We start from the raw sequence: 18,594 nt of genomic DNA, 5'->3' as shown, positions 1-18,594 counted from the left end.
ACCTCTGTGAAAAGAACACCTTTGCTGAATTCAAAATCACAGCTTTTTATACACAGCCTGTAAATTCCTGCCCTGTTCCTTGTCAATGTTGCCACAAAATTCTGACAATATACCAAGATCTTTTAAAAGAATACAGTGTGATCAGTTGTTTTACTGGCCCAATTATCAATTTGGAAATCTTCATACTTACCAGTATTTGTAGGTTGTGATCATCAAAATAAATTTAATTCCCAGATAACAAGACCAGTCAATCACACTGTATCATGGCCAAAGCATATGGCTCGAAGTGAAAAATCCAATTTGTTTGGCCAATAAGAGTAGTTATATAGCACCTTTCACATCGTCAGGCCATTGAAAAGCAAACACAATGTTAATATGAGTAAAGTGAAAGAACAACTGTGGTTGAAATTATATAAAGTTATGTGTAAAATATTGCGTAAAGGTAGTGGTATCACCATAACATTATTAGGGATAAGGCAGAATAAGCTTTTGTTAGTGGGGCCAAGAGGGGTAGAAGTATTCTAACAGTGGTAGTGTTGACCTCCAGTGCTTCAACTCTTCAATGACTGCATAGGAACCCAACTACCACTTTCAAATTGGCCCAACTTCCTGGCAGTATACGAGGTTGGGTAGTTAACATCTCTCGAACTCTTACTGGTGCTTGTGGGTTCCTTGTTGCTTGGGAATTAATGTTTCCAGCCTCTGATACTGCTTCGAATTAAGATACAATTCATTAGAGCTTATTTCAAACAGTTGTACCTGAGATTGTGAAAACATTAGAAACAAAATTCAAAATTCTAGATATATAGATTAAAGGTTTTCGGAATCTACTTTTGACATATCTTTCAGTATTATACTATGAGTAGACTAAAGCAACAGGCTCATATCTTTATTTCCTATGAAGTCGTCAAGGAAGAAGATTTTCTAAAAGTTAAAAATTTGCATGCAAGTTGGTCGTAGCAGTTGGGATATTGACGGGTTTTACCCATGACTAAATGCTTAGCTTGGCCTCTGGGAAAGAAAATTTGGAATCAAACTCCAACTCCAGAGATATGATTGTCACTCCAATGCAATACTGAGTGAGCCATACAAGAACAGAGGCATTTCTTTTAGAAAAGGCATTATTATCAAGGACAAATCTTTTGAAATAATATAACTTTGCAAAATTAGGAAATTAAAGGAGCATACTTTATAATATTCCTTTAGCATAAGGAAATTATTTGATGACTCTTTTGCAAGGTGAGAATGCAAATTAGCTTTCTTTGGGGTGGTAACTGCTGAACAACAGCATTGTGATTCTATTTATAAAAGAACAAGAAAGCAAATGGAAAACAAACAAGACCTCCTGACATTTCAGTTTTGATAAGCTCTATCTCCACAACCAGCTTGTCCAGAAACAATGGAAACAAGTTTTGTGGCTGCATCCTATGCAAGTCATTTTGCTTAATGTGTTAGGATGCATGTCTATGACTACAACCTGCCACAATGTGGATTCTGTCCATCCAAAGGCACAACGCACATGACAACTCCAAGAACTCACAAAACCCTTTGACACCATTGATCAAGGGGAACTGTGAAAGTTTTTTCTCTGATTTGGATGCCCTCAGAAATTTGTCACCATCTTGCATCTATTTCATGATGGCATGGAAGTCATTATCTTAACCAGTCTCAAGGCAGATTGATGCCAACACTTTCCCCAATCATTTTTATTGTAAGGCTACACCTCACCTCCAAGAAGCTACCTGCTGGAGTGGAGCTCATCTGCAGATTAAATGGGAAATTGCTTAACCTGATCCAAGGTCACCACAACTTCTGTCACTGAGCTGCAGCATGCAGATGATGACTTCAGAGGGCAAGCTCCAAGTCATCATTGTCTCATTCTCTGAAGATTACAAGAGCGTGGGCCTTACACTGAACATCTATCAAATAAAGGTCCTCTATCAACCTGTGCCAGTTTTACAATACTACCATATGACAATAAAGGTCTTCAGTAAGACTGTGGAAAGTGTGAACCACTCTCATTTCACAAGAGCCATACCTTAATCAAGGCAAAAATTGATGACGAAATTCACATAAGCCTTTGGCTGTCTGCAGAAAAGAGTGTTTGAAGATCAAGATCCCAAAGCTCAGCCAAAGTTCATGGTTTTCCAGGCAACAGAAACCCGTGCTCTCTTGTAAGCATCGGTGACATGAATTACCTATACCAAGCACCTCAAGGCACTGGAGGATCTCTCTGTAAAATCCTCCAAATCCTTTGGTAGGACTAGCAAATCAACCTCAGATACCTCTCCCAGGCCAACATACCCAATTATATTCAGTGGGCTCCAAAGGACAGGTCACGTCATTCACATACCCAGAACCAAACTCCTAAAATAGCTGCTCTATTCTGAGCTCTCTCACAGACAGAGATTACCAGGTGGGCAGAGGAAACATTCTCAAAGCCATAATAGCACCTGGAAATACCCCACCATTCAAAATGGAAGAGGAGTATTTGGAATGGGATTAAGAACCTTAAGTCTATTTGTTGCAGGCACACAAAAGACCAGTGTGAGCAATGAAAGAGGTGCACCACCTCCCATACTACTCAACCACATGCCCATCAAGCATGCCCAGTGTCATCTGTGGCAGAGTCTGTGGATCCCACATTGAACTCATCAGCCAACCTTGAACAAACAAGTGGAAGCAAGTCATCAAAAGGACTGCCCAAGAAGGGGGAGGAATGTGGAATTGCTAATCTTTTATTATAATGCACTTGGCTAACAGTTTGTCACAGGAGTACATTCTATTGTCCTTGCCTTTTCCACAAGATATTTATAGATTGAGCAAGAGTGCTAATAGTTGCCGGTGGTTAATTTTTCTATTTTCACTGCTGTTCTTATCCCCCAGGCCAGTGTGAAATTTACCATTAAAATTCTCAGTTACTTGTCCAAAGCACAGCAAATAATACTGAGATTTTGAACCCCCAAATGAACAATAATAGTATCTTCTCTAAATGCAAGGAAAATGTACCGTAATAAGAAAATATAGTTTCTACCTATAGATGGCAGTGCGATCACTGTTATAGGTGGCTCTGATTAAAAGACGGGTTATGTTTGCCAGAACAGTCATGAAGTCCTTTCTATTCACAGGTGACCTAGTTGCATGAATGACAAAGTTCTCAGGTCGTAGAACTATCATTTCAGTGTGCTTATTCAATGGATCCAGTTCAATTCTTTCAACATCACTGCTTAGGTAGATACCGTTACCCTAACAAAGAAAATAAAGGACAGAGTTAGATTGTTACTAGACCTGCAGAAAAATAATGTTCCTCTAAGCTAATTCTTTACATGAAATAAAATGCCAAAGACAAGACGAGCAATTGCAAGGTGAAGAGAAGTTGATCATTTGAAATAATGTACATCAGAGAAACAATTGCTCCAGGTGTTATAGACCCAGAGTAGTTTAGCAGAATGAAGCTGAGGGGCTGAGACATGAAGGTTCAAAACATGGCAATGTGAATTTGCAGTCTGAGAAATTTGGGGACCAGGACAGCAATGACAGGAGTGAAGGCTGAGTAGAACATTGTGAGGCCTAGGAGAGAGGCAACAAGGTTTAAGTGAGATGCAGCTTTTGGATGATTGGCAATGGGATACTAGATTGTGGAGCAGTGCCTGGTCTCCAATTACCTTTGACCTCCTTGCCATTGGACCATGTGATTGGATCAAGATCATATGGTAGCTGGTCCGCAATAGCCACTTCCCGTTATAAGAATTCATGCCAAGACACCTTCCACTCCTCAGAACTGGAGTGGAAGCAAGATAACCTCAACCATGAAGGACTGCCAAAGAAGAAGAGCATGAGAATAGAAATGACAAGATAATTAAAAGGGTTTCAACAATAGATGGATGAAGGCTGCAGAGGAGCTATAAATAGATGGGCTCTGTGATATGTTGTACATGGGATCAGAAGTTCAGCTCAAGGTTCAATATGGTGCTGAGAGAGCAGTTTTCTTCAATGTGAGACAGTGACACCAGAGGAGATTGAATTAGTGACAAGGATACAGTTCTGCAGGAGAGAATCAAGGTGAAATGGTTGCTGCAAGCATGTTGCAGTTTATAAGAGCATTAACTTAACATGGAACTAGCCTATCGTCACTCAATTCCTGCATTCAGCTCTTTAATTTATTTGCCTCCTCAATTTTCATATTAAATACATATTTCCCTGTATAAATTTCATCTGCCAATATTGGCCACTTGACTGGTCGACTTAAGTCATCCTGAAATGCACTGCTATCCTCCTCATAGTGCATGACATTTCCATGCAATTTTCCATCTGCAAACTTTGAAATTATCTCCTCTATTAATGTCCAGGTCATAAATACATATCAAAGTATGTGCAATAATCAGACACAGACCACTGGGAGACCCTATAATACTGTGGGCTTCCCTGCAGTTCAAAACACAAACAAACTTCATTATTTTTCCCTTCTGCTAGCCAATTTCATACCAATGCGACCACTTAATGCCATAGGCTTAATATTTTTTTGTGACTCTTTTATCATATTTCTTTTTGTAAGTGAAGTTACTTAATATCCAATACATTATATCATTAACAGTCTCCACTATTTAATCAAATAACCATTTTCTTGACCAGGACCATTTGGGAAGTCTCACTTTTACCCTTCTGAAGGCAGGTTTACCTCATCCCCTGGGCATAAGTCAGGTCTCTTTTAATCTGGGGAAGCAGCAAGTCCCAACATAGGCAGACCTTAGTGCCAATTATTCGAGGACATTCTCTAGGATTCTGGTTGAGCTACTTACTCAAGTTTGGCAATCAATTCTCCGTGTTATTGTTTTGATCATAACTCCATTCCACCTTACACTGATACCCAACCCTCCACGTTAGTTGGTGCCGATAGAAGATTTGTCCACATTTACACATCTAGACTCATCTTATTTCTGTATGTGGCCCATTATCATCCTCTTTCCCCTTTCACCATCATCCTGTTGAAATGTAATCTTCGCTGCTTTCTTCTCTATTCCATTCCTTCCTTTGTGTTCTATCATTCAAACCCCACTTTCTTTGCATCTTAATATTTATTTTTTACTCAGTTTGTTTTCACCTTTGATAAAGGATAATTTATTGATTTGAAATGTTAGCTCTGTTTCTCTCCTCATATATGCTGTCTGGCATGCTAAATATTTCCAGTCTTTTGTGATATTTCAGATTTCCAGCATCTGCAGTAATCTGCATTTGTATGTAAAGTCTATTGGCTTTCTTACTGTGCACTTCATTTTCAAATTCCTCTTTTGGTACAATATGATTAATAATAGCAGTTTAAAAGCAAAATAATGATACCTTACAGTTTAAGCAATGAAGGAAAACATTTCTTCACAGTACATTGATCAGGGCACTGATGGCCTTCTTTGAATAGTGCATGGCTTGGCCAACTAACTTCATCATCCCATCCAAACAACAGCACCTCCAATAATGATGCACTCTTTGTATTGCACTAAGGGATCAGCTTAGTTCAATGTTTAAGGTTAATGAACTTTCCAACTCTGAAATAGGAGTGATAAAATTCATGCTTTCTCCACATTAATAAAGAACAGAAAATATAGTTCAGTGTGAAAAATGATTATGGCTAGCACATAGTCTTCACACAAACAGAATTAACTTCAAATTAAAGCTTCCAAATGGCCAGAATGTGGTATTAACTGTGATTCCCTTATGCTTCTAAGTAATCTTTGTTTCATGCACGATAAAAGTCAATATATTTCATGGGGCACTTCAAATGCCAACCACCTGCTTCACACCAGATGCACATTTGCCTTTCTGGAAAAGACTTCAGGTAATCATTTAATAAGAGCACAGTATTGCTGTATAAAGCTGGAAGTGAGGTTGGGACTGGGGTGGATGTTGATGATACTGAGACAGTAAGGATTATATGATTATTATTATTGCAATACTCATGGGAAAACTCCATGACACTAGAACTACAAATTCCTAGTACAGCACTAAAGGAGTGCTGCAGTGCCAGAGATACCACATTTCAACTGAGACATTAAACTGATGCTCCATTTGCCCTTGAGTGCATGTAAAAGATCCTGCTGCATGATTTTGAAGTAGTTTAGTGTAATTCCTGACTGATAATTATCCCTCAGCCAATGCCTAATAAAGAGGGGTCAGCAGGTCATTATAGTTTCCAGAGGTTGGGAAACACCCAAGGTAAATGTAAACATTGTTTTTTTATATATGCTAGTCCCACATTTCCATCTGTCAATAGAACTAGCAGTTTTTATGGATCTGTAGCATGCCACTTAGGGAAGGCAAGTGTTTTTTTTAAATGACATTCTCAAAGATCAACCTTGCCCACTGCTGATCACTTTCACCACTTCTCTCCCAGCATTCCCCACTCACCCTATTCTTACCACCTGTAGATCCAGTGCTCTTCCTAATCTCTCTACTTCTATGCCAACTCCACTCAGATGCTTCGTTGATGATCTATTTTCTGCAATGAAGTTCTCATTTGGTTCCACTGGGCTTAAAAAGGAAGTTAAATATGGCCAAAACTTGAACATGGTTCATGCCTAGAAGTGGGGACTCTGCCATTGTAGGCTCAAACTGAAAATCATCCCCATATTTCTCAGACAGGTATGTTGAATAAGAATGAATAAGTATTTGATTATATTCATTGTTAAATCACGTAATGTTTTTAAAAGGTTTCAAAGGAATTGTGCTGTCCTCTAATCTGAGAAATTCAAAGTGGAATGATAATACCAACCTCTAAGAAGACTTGAGACCTCTGGTTTTGTGGCAGGTGTTCTGTGGTGTAGTCAGAGATGGTGAAAATCAATTTCCCTCCATATGCTGCCAGCTGCAGTCAGAGAAACACAATAATATATTTTCATAAACTTCCCTCTCAAACTGATTAAAATGCACACTTGAGATGTTTTCGTAGGGGGTTTCAAAATCCGAGCATAAAACCCACATTAACCTTTAAATTGCTGTCATTTTTCATATAAATGCCTGTCTACTGAAGCATTTTAATGTAAAATCATAACTTTGCTAAATCATGTAATATGATAACTCGTCATATTGTAATAAATGAGGCAGAGTAAAGGTCTTGAACTGAACTGTGCACATTAATGTGCCTTATGATTCCTATTTCAAACTATAACTTGTACACCACCGCAACTTAGTTTCCATTAACAAGATATCACTGGACCATTACAGTTTCTGAATTATCAACACTTTTTCTCCAAAATGGTAGGCAGTGTTCGTTTAGGCAATACTAAGAAATCTGAAGATTACTAACAGTCTCTTTGATGATGGTTGTTCAGTTTGAAGATTTGAGTGCGCGTGCCTAATCATTTTATGCTGTCAGACTGACAAAAGAAAATGATTTAATTTGGAAATGAATACAGAGCTAAAAGACACAAGGATAAATGAACAACCTTCAAAACTGAAATAAAGAATGCAACAAGCCCCAGCTCCACTCTCCCCCCACCTTCAAATGCACCAACTCTCTCTCTCTCTCTCTCACACACACACACACACACACACACACACACACACACACACACACACACACACACACACACACACACACACACACACACACACAGAGCCTGGAATGGTGGAGTCAATCAAGGGCTCTTAAGAGGGAATTGGATAGGAACTTGGGAAAATAATTTGCAGGGCCACAGGCAAAATGTCAGGAAATGGAAACGACTGTTTAAATCTGCAAAGACTCAGTCGCCAAATGACCCCCTCCTGTGCTGCAATGATTCTCAGATTCATTCACTTTGCATTCTTTCCAACACGCACACACACATGCACTACTGCACCATGTAATACCCTTTTTAAGCATAGAGGAATAAATGTATGGCAAAGACTTGAGGACCTCAGGAAAAGTATAAGTGGATAAAATTGAATGCTGTATTGAAAAGCCATTGCAACTTGCACGTACATCACTTTTCCAGTCTTGTGGCTACATAAGGTATAAGCTGAGAAGTCAAAGTTTGGAGCATGGGGAAACAATTATGATGAGTAATGGTTTACAGAGTGTCCAGAGTGAGGAGAACAGAAATTTTTGGGGGAACTGCCAGGATGAAGGAGAAAAGTTGATAGGATGAGAAACCATGCGAGGATGAGAATTTTAAACATGGCTTCTGGTAAACTAATGTAAGTGAACAGGGTTAAAAATGACAGAGGAGCATACAGTGCAGGTCAGAGTGTGACAACAGTGTTTGGATGAATGGTTTCTGAAGGATGGAGCATAAGAGATTATTCATAGACACATAATGTAAGAAAGAGAAGGGTACACTGTTCAGCCCATTGCACCTGCACCATTATGCAATAGCATCCAGGCCGATCTCTTGACACAGTACAACTTTCTTGCACTTGCTCCATCTCCCACAATTCCTTTCATATCCAAAACTCTATCAACCTGTCTTCTGCTTGGTGACAGAGCCCCCACAGCCCTCTTGGGTAAAGGATTCACTACACTCTGGGTGAAGAATTTTCTTCTCATCTGTCCCGAATGGCCAAACCCTTATTTTAAGACTGACTAAATGTCTTTACTGTTGTACTCAAATCCTCTTGCAATAAAGGACAACATACCATTTACCTTCCTAAATGCTTGCTGAACTCAATTGTTAGCTTCCAGTAATCCATGTACAAGGCTGCTCAAGTCCCTTTGAACACCAATATTTTTAATTCTCTATTTAAAAATACCCTACCTTCTTTCCTTTAACTAAAATGGTTGACTTCACTTTTCTTCCCCCAACGATTCATTCAGCCTGTCCATGACCTCTTCATTCATTCTGTATCTCTTTTGCAGTTCACTGCAAGCTGCCACTTAGCTTTGTATCTTTGGCAAATTTGGATATATAACATGTGAACCCCTCATCCAACTCATTGATGGAGATGGTGAAAAGCAGGGGCATCTGCACAGGACCCAGCAACACCCCACAATTACAACCTTCCAACCAGAAAACTGTCATATTCCTACTCTCTGGAGAGCTATGGAGAGGGTGGCAAAGAGACAAAGCACCATGGTCAAAGTCACAATAAATGTAATTTGTTACTTAAAATGGGGTGATTTGATTGCAGTGCTGCAGATATAAACCTGGTTAAGCAGATCTAATAATGGAGCCATTGCTCTAAAGAGCTATCTGAGCCATTGCTCTTTCTCCATAGCCTTGCAAATTATTTCCCTCAAGTACCTATTCAATTCCCATTTGAAAGGCTTGATTGACTGTTTCCACCTCCACTGCAGACAGTGTGAATTAGTGTGTGTGCTTGCAGCAGGGGATGGGAGTTGTCACATTTCTAATTTCAAGTTCAAGGGTTGTTAATTTATCCCTGTATCCTACAGTTCAGAACTCAGACCAAATTAAATCATTTTGTTCTGTCAATTCTTCATGATAAAATTATTAGGTACGTTCAGTGAAATCTTCCACTGAACAATTATTATTAAAGGGTGTTAGTAAAATTCCTGATTATTGCCTAAGAAAACATTCCTTGTTCTTTTGCAAATAAAAATGTTGATAATTTAGAACTGCAGTGGTCCAGTGATGTCTTGTGGTACAGATCTGGGAGATGATTACATATTCAAAATCCCTGGAGGTAAAAAAAACAGGTTAAATGAGCAAATTTATTCCAAGGACAGAACGATTAAGTATGTTTTTTATTTGAGGGTGGAATTATAACTGTAGTACAGAAGAGGAGGATAGGACCACCCACAGAGAGAAAACACTTTCCAACATCAACCAACACAGGAACATCAAAGAAAAGCTGGCGCAGTGCTGCAGATAGTGCTGCCTCACAATTCCAGCAACCACGGTTCAATCCCGATCTTCTGTGCTGTCTATATGGTGTTTGCACATTCTCCCTGCAACTGCCTGGGATTACTGTGTGTGCTCCAGTTCCTCCTATATCCCAAAAACGTACAAGTTGGTAGATTAATTGGTCACTGTAAACTGTAAAAGGTTAAGGAGGTTCGGCATGTCACCAAACACAAACAAGCTTCTACAGATGTACTGTTGAAAGTATCCTGACTGGTTGCATCATGGTCTGGTACAGCAATTTGAATGTGCAGGAATGTAAGAAGCTGCAGAGAGTAATGGACTCAGCCCAATACATCACGGGCATATCCATCCCCACCATCGGTAGTATCTACACAAGGTGCTGCCTCAAGAAGGCAACATCTATCATTAAAAGTCCCCTCTATCTGGGCTATGCTATCTACCATTGGGCAGGAGGTACAGAGGCCTCAAGTCTCACACCACCAGGTTCAAAAACAGCTACTTTCCTTCAACCATTCGGCTCTTGAAACAACCTTCACAACAATAATCATTACCTCAGTATAGCAACACTATAACCACTTTGCACTGCAATGGACTTTTTTTTTGTTCTAATTGTGTTCTTTCTATTAAAAACTGTGCATAATTTATGTTAAACTTATATTTTTCTTGTGAATGTTCTGTATCTGATGCTATGTGCCTGTGATCTTGCTGCAAGCAAGTTTTTCATTGCACCTGTGCATACACATACTTGTGTGCATGAGAATCAACTCAATTTTGACTTTGCCTTGACCATACAGTTGAGTGGTAGAATCTGGTGGATGAGTTGACAGATACATGGGGAAAATAAACTAAGTATGAGTTGGACTTGTGTAAAAATGGGTGCTTGATGGTCAATGCTGACTCAGTGAGCCAAAGGTCCTGCTTCTGCATTGTACTTGTCTGTGACTCTGAGAAATTGGGTTGTAAGCAATTTGATAGGAATGGATTCCAAAAACTAAAAAGTAGGTTTCCTGGACAAGCTGTACTTGGGCCGAGGGATACAGACCATGTGCAGGCAGATAAGGTTAGTGTAGTTTGGTATCATGGTTGGTGCAGACATGGTAGCCCAAGGGGCCTGTTCCTAAGGAATGATGGAAGGTACAAATGAACGGCCAGACCTGAAACATCAATTCTGTTTCTCTGCTTACAGATGTTCCCAGCTGAATACTTTTGAGCATTTTCTGTTTTTATTTCAGATCTCTAGCATCTGCAGTTATTCTGCTTTTTAAGAGCTTTCTTTCTCCCCACGAGGTCTGTTGTGCACTACATAGAGACCACTTATGACCCCCACCCTTGACCTTGTTGTCATCCCCATCCCCCGCCTCCTCAGGATGGATCCATCCAGGCCACCTGCATTCACCATTATTGCAGCCCCACGAGGTTTACTTCTCTCCTGTCTGGTCACTAGTCTGTGATCGCCTCACTCGCTGTCCTGCTATGTGGCATTTGTTCTGTTCTGCAAGGTTTTCCTGCTGGCCTGAGATAAGCTCTGCAAGGTCTCAATGCGTGTAGTGTTACCTTTCCAACATTAATTGGTTGAAGAATTGTCTTTTTATTTGGTTCAATTATGAGGCAGCTCAGCAACTGTGAAATTATGGTGCATCCCCTGTCTCAGGGGCTCCCCAGGGTCCTAGTGACTATTGATTTTTGATAGTGATTTCATTTGAGATGTCCATTCACCTCATCAGAAGGATACTCGCTACTTTTTAAATTACCATGGGGAACATTCAAGTCATTGGCAAGGTTCAAAAGTGCACAGGAGATGTGGAGCAGCAAGCGCAGCAGCAGAAATATGACAAACATAGCAACATTTGAGCAGCAAGGGAAGCTGGGAGGATGTGACAAGTGCAGTGAGGGAGTAGCAAGGGAATAGCGAGTAGAACAGTGAGATCTATGGCATTCATGCCTTAAAAATGGTTAAAATTATATTTTTGTGAGCGCCACTCTGCAGTGGTTTGGATTATAAAGCTGTCCCTCCCGACAAAAAAAAGTCTGATTCCAGAGCAATGATCAATTTTGGTAGAGGAGAATAACTGAATTCTTATTTTTCACCTATGGTTTAATTCAAATCAAAAGCAGACAACTTTGTAAGTCATAGAACTATCTTCTGATTCTCACTAATCAAAATTGAAAGCCAGTATGAGGTCTGAATCCAGGGTTGTCAGCTCTCAATTACAATGATGACAATGGCAGCTGTAACTTTCCTCATTCGCACTTCTTAGGCAAAGACAATAAACAAGATACCACTCCAAGGTCCTTTACTGGATATGAACACTGTAAGAAAAACATGAGCCACAGATGTAGTTTCATATGCAGTCAAACAGCCAACCAACAACTATAATCAAGGATCAAAGATGAAACTCAACAGTTGCACAAAAAGGTGTCTGGTACTTGAAGCAGTCGATGTCAAGGAGAGGTGAAAAACTGGAGAGAGAAAAATTTAAGTAATGCGTCAAAGTCAATTTCAATGTTATTTGTAAATATAACACACAGTTTTTCCCTAACATATACAATGTGCAACATAAGTTATCTTAAAACATTTTATAAGATGTCTCTTTAATAATTACATAACATATTATAATTGTAAGTATATTTGAGTTCATTAATTGCGAGTTAAAAGATTACCATGTACTTATTCTAATAAAGTGGATCCTCAGGTCACAAATTCATTTGTCAATTCTTAAACATGCATGTCAAAGATAAATTATTAGTTCAGTAATGACTGCAGTATTTCATCTGGATATTGATCTGGAAAATTAAGAATCAAACCAGAAGTTAAATATTGAAAAATCAAAACAAAAATGTTTTTGCAAGCTTTGCAAACTTCCATGAACACAACGTAAAAATGCAGCTTAGTCTACTAATACCTGTTTTATTATCATTGTTGAAATAGTGATTAGTGATTTAGTCTACATATTTTTGTAATGATAAACAGATAAACCACAAGCATTTCCAGTAGCCTATAAAGGAAACACTGAAACTGATCTGAAATTTAAAAGGTAGCCATTTTCATTGGTTTAGTTTCAAATATATTCACTAAAAACAGAGGATTGACAAAAGGACATTCAAACAGAAAGCTGATGACATGGCATAGTGAATACCTCCCATCTCTTATTTTCCTGTGTCTTATCCTGTTTTTATGTAACAGTGCCTTACAAGTCTCACAACTAACACCAGAAGCTTATATAACTCCCTATACTTAGCTAGATATCCATTCAAAAGTAATTTCTATGCTGGAAGTCTGTCAGAATTATGAATCCAACCCAAATCTTGAATTGAAAGCGAGTCAATAGCCAATCCAGTGAAATTAATCTTGCACCTGGTCGGAGGGGACAAAAGCTAGACTCCATAAGGTCTTTTGATACTGATTGAAGCCATTCCTCAACTTATGTATTCACGTTTCCCAAAGGTTTGAGATCTATCTTGTCTCTTGTCAGCCTGAAGTCGAATCAAGAAGAGAATGCAAACACATGGGCCATAATAAATTTCAGGCCCAAACTATGAAGCCCAGACCTCACCTTCATTTCACCAATCATCTTCCCACCCAAGATTAATGAATGACAAATGAGTTGACCAGTTAGCAAGAAGCTAAATATTTGGAAGGAGTGTTTACAGCATGGACTTTATCAGCAAGTGTACTGAGGACTGCATACCAAAGAGGACAATCCAGGTGTTCCCAAACCGGAAACCATGGATGAACCAGGAGATCCACTCCCTACTGAAGTCTAGGACTGCAGCATTCAAATCAGGTGACCCTGACCTATACAAGAAATGGAGACACGACCTCTGCAAAGCTATCAGAGATGCCAAGAGACAATACCAGTCTAAAATTGAGTCTCAGACCAACCTTCAGTTGTGGCTTTACTTAAGTGCTAAAATAGGCTACAAAACAAAGTCAGGCAGTATCGTCGACAACAGCGCATCCCTTCCCAATGAGCTTAACGTGCATAGAATGCTACACACACATGTCACCACCCACCCTGACAGCCTCCAAGGCACCTGAACCCATTGTCACTGTTGAAAACACAAGATCAGTCTTCCAGAGAGTGAACCCGCAGGAAGCATCTGGCCCGGATGGTGTCCCTGGCCATGTCCTCAGATCCTGTGCTGATCAGCTGAAGGGGTATTTGCTGACATTTTTAACCTCTCCCTGCTTCAATCTGAGGTTCCCACCTGCTTTAAGAAGACCACTATCATCCTGGTACCTAAGAAAAACAAGGTAACGTGCTTTAATGATTACCACCCGGTGGCCCTGACATCCACCATCATGAAGTGCTTCAAGAGGCTGGTCATGACATGCATTAACTCCAGCCTCCCAGAAAAGCTCGACCCACTGCAATTCGCCTATCGTCAAAACAGGTCTACGGCGGACACCATCTCCCTGGCCCTACACTCATCTCTGGAGCATTTGGACAGTAAAGACACCTACATTAGAGTCTTGTTTATTGACTACAGCTCCACCTTCAATACTATAATTCCAAGCAAAATCATCTCCAAACTCCAAGACCTGGGACTCAACACCTCCCTCTGCAACTGGATCCTTGAGTTCCTGACCAGCAGACCACAATCAGTAAAAATAGGCAGCCACATCTCCAGCACAATTATTCTCAACACTGATGCCCCACAAGGCTGCGCCCTCAGCCCCCTACTCTGCTCCTTATACACTCATGACTATGTGGCCAGATTTTGCTCTAACTCCATCTACAAGTTTGCAGATGATACCACCATAGTGGGCTGTATCGCAAATAACAGTGAGTCGGAGTACAGAAAGGAGATAGAGAGCTCAGTGACATGGTGTCACGACAACAACCTTTCCCTCAATGTCAGCAAAACAAAAAAGCTGGTTATTGACTTCAGGAAAGGAGGGCGGTGTACATGCACCTGTCTACATCAACGGTGCTGAGGTCAAGAGGCTTGAGAGCTTCATGTTCCTAGGAGTGAACATCACCAATAGCTTGTCCTGGTCCAACCACGTAGACGCCATGGCCAAGAAAGCTCAACCAGCCTCTACTTCCTCAGGAGGCTAAATAAATTTGGCATGTCCTCTTTGACACTCACCCAGCTGCCAAAGCCACCATCATAACCATTAATCACATGCAAATAAGGATGCATGCCAATGCTCAAGTGTATTGACCTATTAAACATGCACAAAAACCAATCCAGTTCCTGCACACACCAGGGCATTCTTTGTTTCCCCTGAACTTACAGAGGAAACTTGAATGCTTAGGATGTTGCCACCACAGTTTTTCAATGCATATAAAATTATGTGCCATCTTGGTGATGCTTCAAGGAAATGGATCTGTGTATGTTAAACAATGGAAGCAGTATGCAACAGAGTGAAATGATCCTACAATCAACAAATCAGATTAAAGCTCTGCTGTCCTGCTACATTCAGTCATAAATGATGATAGAAAAACAGAAGAGGTGCCAAGAGGCAAGGAAGTTCCTGTCTTTAGTAAAGGTAGAGAAGATGAGTGCAAATGATAAAGCTGAAGCATTTACACATTCCACCTTCAGTAATTCCAAGTTAATAACCCAACCCCACCTCCTTTCAAGTGCCCTCCAACAGAGGAGATAACCTTCAGCCAACTCACTCCATGCAATATCAAGAACAGAGTGCCCCATCCACATAGGTATCCAGTACCATTTTGCTCCACCCACTGCAGATTAAATTACCCAAATATCTATGTACATAATTATCATTGCTTTCTCAATTCATAAGCAGATTTGAATGCACCATCTCTCTTCTCTTCAGATGTGCAATATAAAATTCTTTTTTCCACCACCTAATTATCCGACTCCAGCTTGTGGATGGTATCCAAAAGGGATTGTTCCACACCCTTCTATCCTGGGATGTCCAAGGCAAACAGAGACTATTGCCTTTGCCAACAATTACTGTCTTCAGAGACTGCACGACCACACAATATAGCCTATCCTGTGACAATTATCACACTGGTCCATCTTGAACAGCACGGCCTGCCACCTTCTCCAGTCAAGTGATCTACTAGGTTCCATCTGTAAGTTCCATATGATTCAGCCAGGAAGATGATTATCTCATCATTTCTTACAGACTATTTCCGCCTGCACCTCAGAATCATGAATCAGTTTCACATTTTGCAGCATCATCTCCATTCAGGTGTCTACTCAGAAACATAGAAAAATAGGAGCAGAAATAGGCATTTGGCCCTTTGAACCTCCTCCATCATTCAATGTGATCATGGCTGATCCTCCTATACCATATTCCCATTCTCTCCCCATACCCTTTGATGGCTTTTGTATCTTGAAATCTATTTCCACCTTAAGTATATTCAATGATTTGGCATCCACCACCTTCTGAGGGAGAGAATTCCACAGGTTCACCACCCAATGAGTGAAAGAATTTCTCCTCATCACAGTCCTAAATGTTTTACCTGTATCCTGAAATTGTAGCACCTTATTTTGAACACCCACCTCTTGTCCTCAGACAGGGGAAACATCCTCCCTCCGTATCGCCTGCCATGCCCTTCCAGAATGTTGTACATTTTAAGAGACCTCCAAATTCTAGAGAATACTATAGTATCACCATCACAGGAATCTGTCTGGTGAACCTTCATTGCACTCCATCTATGCCAAATGCATCCTTTTTTAAATAAGTAGGCCAAAACTACATACTTCATGGTCTCACCGAGGCCCTGTAAAATTGCAATAAAACAATTCAAGCAAAGCAAGAGGCTTTGACTCCTGACTCTTGAAGTCAAAGCCTCTTGCAGGAAAGCCAACATACCGTTTGCCTTCTGAACTGCTTGCTGCATCTGCATGCTTGCTTTCAGTGACCAATGTACAAGGACATCCAAATCCATTTGTACATTAACATTTCCCAATCTATCACTATTTAAATAATACTCTTGCTTTCTGTTTCTTTTCTACCAAAGTGGATAATTTCACAGTTATCCGCACTATACTGCACCTGTCATGTATTTGCCCACTCACTCAGCTTGTCAAAATCATCTAGAAACTTCTTTGCTTCCTCCTCACGTCCCCAGACAGCTTTGTTTCATTGGCATTCTTAGAAACCGTACATTTGGTTCCCTAATCCAAATCATTGACATATATTGTGAATAGCTGTTCCCTCAAATGTCAGGACCAGCATGTCAAATAATTTTATCTGAATGCTTTAATTTGCCAGACTGAATATGAAACAATCAACCAGAAAGTGAGGATAGAACTGCCAACAAAGCATCCCTTATTGATGAGAAACAAAGGACTGCAGATGACCCATCACTGCTCTGCTTCTTCCCTCCTATATATTGGGCTTCCCCTTTTCCAATCTTCACCTATAACCTCCCCATCAAGAAAATCTCAGGAACTTCATAGACATGGTAACCACCTTCACTTGTTTTGGATTACCATCATGAGATTGGCTATTAATCCAAACCAAGAAAAGGAGGGCAATAAGAAAGGCGGGAAAAGAAATTCATACTCTGAAGAATGACTGGAATTGATGAGGGATGTAAATCTGTACTTACTAAAGCAGAGAACTCTGTTCTCAGGAATGGCTACCAGAGGTAGCCATCCTTAAACATGATGTTTAAGCAGCACCTTGTAACTGTATTTAAACCTTTGGGAATATCAAATGGTTATCTCCATTTATACAATATTGTCAATGCCTCATCACTGTGGAAAGTGCTGAAGACTGTGAATCTAAATAAACTGTCTTTCAAAAAGGACAGCAAGTCTTTAAATAGTTTCTATTTATGAGCCAAACTGAAGCTTGGTAATCTCTTTCAGATTTCTTTGAAGACATTGTTGGTCAAGTAGTACATTGGGAAATGCTTTAAAGAAAGAACTTTTCAAGAGAATTGCATTAGATATATTCAGTCAGCTAAAAGAAAACGTCTGCAGCTATCCATGCAGACACATCACAGACTGCTGTCATTTTCGTCAATCTAAAGATGATAGCTAATGTTCCAGGTTTGAGTGAAACTACTTGAGTGTGCATTCAGCTAAAATCTTGAAAGATAGGTTATTTATCATTGTAATGGGTTATTACTGATAATAAGTCACCACTCATCCAAGAGACAGTATATACAGATAATTGCTATGGTCTCTTTCACTATGGATTAACTTTCTCTCGAGCAGTGTAATGCCAATTTAAAGCTATTTCATAAATATTACTAATCACTTATGTGCCAATCAAATATGAACAATAAATCCCTTCATTTCTGCAGGGAATATTAAAATACCCAAAAAGATCCCTTTCCCCTTTTTTACAAATATCTTAACACAATGTATCATCAATATCCCTAGATATTATTTTCACATGAATATTTTTGTTTCTTAATAAGTTATCACGGCCAATACTTTTAATATAACCATTGGAAAATAAAGATTCTCAAAGACAATATATTTTCTGAAATAATGATTTAAATTAATAATGCAACTTGGAATATCAAATGAACTGTAAACTATATGATATAATCTGGCATTATATTGGCTTAGTTAACCAGAAAAAAATCATATGTTTACAATGGTTTTATTCACTTAATCAAATCCCAGCCCAGTGTTTTATGCATTGGCTTCTTGCTCTGTGTTTATATGATGAGTTTTACAAATATTGCAGAGAATGTCCCTACTTTATGTCATGAGACTATTTCTAGCATGTAGAATATCAAGGACTGGAAATGTGCTCCTGAAAGAATTTTTTTAAAAAATGAACATTATTTCAATATTAAAATGTAAACAGGATTATTCTGGACATGTCACACATAATCTTGCCAGTAACACC

At 39.6% G+C, this 18,594-nt stretch overlaps 1 protein-coding gene across 1 annotated transcript in view; it reads right to left on the bottom strand.

Annotated features, from left to right (window-relative positions):
• lama2 (laminin, alpha 2) overlaps positions 1 to 18,594 on the bottom strand; it is a 287,962-nt gene that overhangs the window by 155,794 nt on the left and 113,574 nt on the right. The window contains exons 13-14 of the mRNA XM_052024602.1: positions 6,764 to 6,856; positions 3,035 to 3,246 (exon numbers count right to left, since the gene is read on the bottom strand). Coding sequence (XP_051880562.1) covers positions 3,035 to 3,246; positions 6,764 to 6,856 — 305 coding nt within the window. The remainder of the gene's footprint in view (positions 1 to 3,034; positions 3,247 to 6,763; positions 6,857 to 18,594) is intronic.

The sequence above is a fragment of the Pristis pectinata genome, chromosome 10, assembly GCF_009764475.1.
Source record: "Pristis pectinata isolate sPriPec2 chromosome 10, sPriPec2.1.pri, whole genome shotgun sequence".
NCBI lineage: Eukaryota > Metazoa > Chordata > Chondrichthyes > Rhinopristiformes > Pristidae > Pristis > Pristis pectinata.
The sequence above is the reverse complement of the archived record's forward strand: the minus strand, read 5'-3'. Positions and strand labels throughout refer to the sequence as shown.